We start from the raw sequence: 6000 nt of genomic DNA, 5'->3' as shown, positions 1-6000 counted from the left end.
TGTTGAGTGGGCTGCACTGAGTGGAGTTGCTTGTGACTCGTGCACAGTGAGCTTTTACGTGAAACCGTTCAACAGCTGGAGCTGCCAATTGTGTAACGCACTGAAGAGCCTCGCAAGTGTGACACGCAGTCAGTCAGTATTCGACAATGTCGATTTCACTGTCTGCACTGCCGTAGCCTGGAATATATGTCACTGAATGATGGCTATCAGCTACATCACCCCAGCCCAGCTCTCCCAACGCCTGAAGAGGCGCAGAGGCTTAAACCGTGTCCCTCTGCAGCAGATGTACGTCACCGGGATGTTACTGAACTTTGCACATCTCAACATATGTCAAGGATAGCATAACAACAGATGACTTTTCTGGGCTTCAACACAATCAGTCCCATTCTATCAGACCTACTCACACACACCCCGGAAGATATACCGTGAATATGTGGCAAGTGGCTCCACACTACGCAGTCAGCGGAGAGGTGGGCTGCAGAGTGGTGGAGCAAATGTTGTTGTAGGAAAGCTTGACGGGAGCAGAAATGATTAGCGAATGGGGTAAACCATTAAACAGAAGATTTACTTTACCTGTATTTCTCCGAGTGTACAAAGACTCGTTACAAATAAGCATCACGGAAGAGTCCAGCAATAGCAATATCAATGTCAACAAGAGTCAGGCTCCCTGTGCTAAGCACAAACGGTGGTGTCACAGCGCAGTGGCTCTGAGAGCGAGTGGGCGGAGCGCTTGCCGCCAGCCGTGGTACAGAGCAGCTGGGGGCGTGGCTCCGTGGGCACACACCATTGGCTCTGCCACATCACGTGCGTCCCCTATCAGTCTCTAATGGGAACTTGCAGTTCTGTTGCCAACTTGGCGACGCTCGTGGGGTGCTATCGATATCTGATACCACATCCCTCCCCGCAAAACCTCCTCTCCGTCACTGGGCAGTGTAGATGACCGAGCGACGACAGGGGGGCGAGGAGGAGGGGGGGAGGGATCTAGGTGGCAATGAGGAGCTGGGAGCCGAAACAGAGACTGGCGCCGAGCTCTTTGCCGACTACGAAAAAGTCAGAAATCAGCTGTAGCAGAGCATGCTCTTCAGTCAGGAAACCACGAAGTGAAGTTTCCTGAAACAGAAGTTTTATCTACAACGTCAAATTATTACCCAAGACTATTTAGGGAAGCCACTGAAATTGATAAGCACCAGGATAATTTTAATAGGAAAGAGGAGGCAATGAAACTTAGCGACATATGGACAGTAGCTCTGCAGAATCACTATACAGTTTCATCGTTGACAAGACGACAATCGATAGTTAAGTATTATCTTTGACAAGGACTATCTCTGCTCATAACGTGTTATTTCGACCATGTCCCCCTTTCCTGCAGTATATATGACGCTCGGACCGGTCAGTCGGTAAGACTCAGCGGAGGAGCGTCTCTGAGAATGTCCAAGCAGTCCTGGACGAAACGTCAGGAACAGAAGCGTTTCTTGGACCACGATCTCGCATCCGGAAAGGTTTACCAGCAGCTATACCATCCGGTCGTGAAAGCCTTAATTCTTTAATTACCATGTACAAGTTTGAGCCTGCTTTTCATTAAACACGTTATTCATTGGTTAGCTATACCATCAAATTCATAAACCCTTAGTTTATCTAGGAGTATTAGATGTATCTGCCAACGGCCTTGCCACGGCGGTAACACTGATTCCTGTCAGATCAGCGAAGTTAAGCGCCGTGCTTGGCCAGCACTTAAGTAGGTTATGGTACGGGTGTGGTGAGCCCTCTTGGCAAGCAAGCTGGTCGGTCGGTACACCTGGGCCTTTCGAGGCCTGTTTGGACGGAGTAGTGGACGTCTCTAGAGCAGTACAGTAAAGCTTCTTCTTGTGTGCTTCAGCTTTTCTGTGAAGTTTTGTTCCAGTGAGTGTTCCAGTTTCTGCAGACTCCAGTGTACCTACAGCTCTTTTCCCGCCATGCCAGCAAATAAAAAGTCTGGGTGCTGTGGTCTTGATCGCAGGTTCTACGCTGGTCCGAAACTGGTGATAATGGTCGCTCACCCAGACGACGTACAACACGTCCTGGTGACGTCCAGGTTGGTAGAACGAGATCCCCACACCACGAGCGCCGTGTGGCCCTTCGTCGGCGACGGATTACTCACCCTCAACGGTAGCCGGTGGAAGACGCACCGCAAACTCATCAACCCCACGTTCCACTCTGAGGTGAGCCAAAACCAACACGTCAAGACTTACAAAAGGTGGAAAATGATGAAGCAGCATCATCATCCTACGGTCGCAGATAAAGGGGCTTTCACTGGCACCCCGCACAAACTATAGGCTTTTTGTGATCTGTATCTCGGAGACAGAGGCGGTTCGTGGTTTCAGTACTAGGGAAAGCTGCAAAACTGTCGTGAATGTGTGACGGAATGTTCTTTGTTTTTTCCCCTCCTTTTCATTTATGCAATCTGTGCTACGTATTGCGGAGGATATTGCGGAGACATGACTTAGCCATAGCATGGGGGATGTTTCCAGAATGAGATTTTCACTCTGCAGGGGAGTGTGCGCCGATATACTTCCTGCCAGATTAAAACTTTGTGCCGTACCGAGACTCGAACTCGAGTCTCGGTCGGGCACACAGTTTTAATCTGCCAGGAAGTTTCATATCAGCGCACACTCCTCTGGAGACTGAAAATCTCATTCTTTCTAGCCACTGTTTCGGTATCACTAATCACTGACTCCACGGATCTGGTCGACGAAGAACAGACTTTTGGTAGAAGAGTGTTCAGGTTGAAGAGAATTAGGACGTTTTTAGAGAATCTGCTTTCAAGATCGTTGCTAATTGCGTCGAGAATGGGAATGAAGACATTAACCCCAAAACAACTTTCTGGACTCGATGGAGCAGCATTAGGTCTGTTAATTTGGTGAGATGTAATTCTGCGTGTTCAGATGGTGCTTCCAGCAACATCTGCGATTCTCTTCGCTTCATCATAAAGGAAACTGAACTCCGCAACTGCATTATCTCGCTTTGTTTTTAAGACTGATAAAGTGTCGTTTACGGTATTAGTTGCTTCTGTAACGTCAATAGTTTCTGTTTGGAAAAAAATCTACTGAGAGGCAATTTTTGACGGAGCACATCAGCAAGACACAGTAGAGTTAAGATAAATTCTTCATTACTGATAGCATATAAAAGCGTCGTAGCTGTTACACTAGAGGTGTCACTTGAGAAATGTGACCATTGTGAAATTTCCTCAAGGCACAACATTACAGGTAACGTCCTTTCTACCCATCTTGTTTCACACATGGAGACAAGCTGACTCCCTGTATGCTTAACGTGTACAGTATTTCTTTTTGGAGAGGCTGTAAAAAATGAAACAACCACCTTAACGATACCAATTGAGTTTCTCACTTGTTGCACACCAGGACACTTAGAAATAGATAAATTCGAAGAATGTTTGAAACATTGGGCTCTGTCAGCATTAATCCATTCTTTCTTTATTGTGGCAACTGCTCCAACATCTCGGAACTCATGACAGAGCAGCCATCGGTTGCAATACCAATACATTTACTAAGGTCTCATAGTGTTTATCACAGTTTTACCTAACTGTATTCCAGTCATTTTGGGATCTTATGCCTCTTCATCTGCTCTACCTTTATTACATTTATTAGAATCACAGCCATCTTCAAAAGGCTGAAGTTGATCATTTTCATCGTCAGATGTTGAAAAGGAATCTTCACCTTTCTTTAGTTTGGATCCAGCTTTGAAGTTTTGTTTCCACAGATTTGTCTGTGGCTCACGTGGATTGATGAAACACATGAAATCTTCTCTGATTACATCTTTATAAACATATCTTTAAAAAAATTGACACCTGAGTTTTGTGGCTGATTTCAGTTGTCTCATCACACCCAATACTGTATAATTTGTGTTCTTCGATTCTATTTACTATCTGAGAAATAATTTCTTTGCCACAGCTTTCAATCAACTCATTTTGAACAGTTATACTTAAAAATGTGCGTCTTTTATTACAAGAGTTATACTGTGCTTCTAATTCAATTTCCTCACATTCTTCGGCGCGAAGTTTCATCAACTCTTTAAAGCTGCCTTTATTTGATAGTTCAGGATCATTAGAAAGAACAGAGCCGTCAACTCTATGTCCTCTAAAAGGTATATTCTGCCATCCAAGAAATATGACGTTTTGAAAAGGAAAACAGTTTCTGTTTTGTTTTTTTGTTTTTGTTTTTTTTTGCGTTCTCTTTAGTCGGTAGGTGTCAACTTGATTTTCAACCGATTTATTTGGATTTTGGTGAGAAATCAAAAAGTCGTTGGCATGTCCTAAAGCTTGCTGATGATATAATGCTTTACTGTGATTTTCCAGGTCACCATCTTTACCTAATAACTTAGCAGATTTCGTCTGAGGTACAGTCACTAATGTGTTTAACTTCATTTCCACATGATACTCACCCTTAAAAGTAGGCGCAAAGAAAGGACACACTTTGCAAAATAGACCTTCTTTGGATGGAGACCAAACTAACCGTGGTTTATGTTTATATAAGTGCTCTTTTTTCAGAAGCCTTCTTTCAGTCTTCCCACCGTTATTATGAGTAGAATGTGGGTAACTGTACTCAGCAGGAGGTTGCCAGAGCTTTTGTGGTATGGTGGCAAGCACACTATCAGATGGTTTAGTCCCAGTATGTACACCGATGTCGTTTTCGGAATGTACCCCTGAAACGTAAGTGTTATCTGCAGGTAATGTAGCTGAAGCGCAGCTCACCTGATCACCTGGACCATTCGAAGTGGCAGGCATTGGCGGTGCTGAGTCCTCATCTCATTATGCTCATCTGATGTGGAACCTGAAAAGAATACATTGCACCAAAGTCATAAATGATATGTGTTGAACACTCCTGTCTCACAAACTTACATGCCATACCACAGGTTAGTAGGCACAAGCACCTGTTGGTATAAACGAATGTTTGGCTGCTCACTCTACTAATAGACTTTTGGTCTAAATGCACATCAAAGGTTTAATACTACCTACATCTCCATCCGTACTCTGCGAGTCACCGTGCTGTGTGTGGCAGGGGGTACTCTAGGGTACCATACGTTAAGGTCTCTTCCTATCCCATTCACGGACGGAAAGAATGACTGCCTCTGTGCGAGTTCTTAGTCTCTTACTTACCTAATTTTGTCTTCGCGAGATACATACATAGGGTGGAGAAGGAAAAAAAGAATATGCATCGCTTCTGCCACGATTTTGCCTCTGGAATTTTTCAAGGTGGTTCTGGCGTGATATACGTCTTTCTTCGGGTGTTTGCCAATTCTGACTTCTCAACATGTCACTGACGCTCTCTCGCCAGTCAGACAAGCCTGTTATCATTCGTGCTGGCCTTCTTTGTGTTTGCTATACGACTCCCGTTAGTGCAGCCTGATAGGGGCCCCGCACATTTGCTCCATATTACTAGCCGAAATGTCTGTGGGTCGGTTTTGCTTCCCTTTTTGTGTATCCGTGTGACTTGTGCCCTTTTCCATTCACTCCTTGTTCGAGAGACACGCGGTAAATTACGGTCAAGAAAGGAGCTTATTCGGACACAAATTACGTGACAGGAATTCCGTCGGGCCCTGGAGATTTGTTGCGTTTTAGAGATTCAAGCTGTTTTTCGACATTTTTTAATCTAGATCTTGCTGAAATCTTTAATTCTGTACTGCGCAATTTTATATAGAACCTAAGGTTTACGCAGCGTACCACAAAATAGTACACTGGCTGACTGGCGTCAAATTTTTGGCCGGCTTGATTGACTATAATCGACATTGGTTCTTCCATTTGTTACCTAAAATAGCAAAATAAATACTAGAACACAACCACAGTATTTATCTATTAATCAAAAAGATTCAGTCGCATAAGTGGTTCCAAATTTGTGATTATTTTTTTATAGATTATAGTGATGGAATAAAGATTCGTGTCAGACATGACATGTGACACAGAGCTTTACGCCATAATTAGTAGATCTGGAAGTCCTCAAAGACCATTCT

At 44.2% G+C, this 6000-nt stretch overlaps 1 protein-coding gene across 1 annotated transcript in view; it reads left to right on the top strand.

Annotated features, from left to right (window-relative positions):
• Nucleotides 1-1952: 1952 nt before the first annotated feature.
• LOC124550743 (probable cytochrome P450 4s3) overlaps nucleotides 1953-6000 on the top strand; it is a 47195-nt gene continuing 43147 nt past the window's right edge. The window contains exon 1 of the mRNA XM_047125466.1: nucleotides 1953-2198. Within this exon, the coding sequence (XP_046981422.1) occupies nucleotides 1953-2198 (246 nt within the window). The remainder of the gene's footprint in view (nucleotides 2199-6000) is intronic.

Source organism: Schistocerca americana, chromosome 9 (genome assembly GCF_021461395.2).
Source record: "Schistocerca americana isolate TAMUIC-IGC-003095 chromosome 9, iqSchAmer2.1, whole genome shotgun sequence".
Lineage (NCBI taxonomy): Eukaryota > Metazoa > Arthropoda > Insecta > Orthoptera > Acrididae > Schistocerca > Schistocerca americana.
Note: the sequence above shows the minus strand (reverse complement) of the source record. Positions and strands in the feature narration are given on the sequence as shown.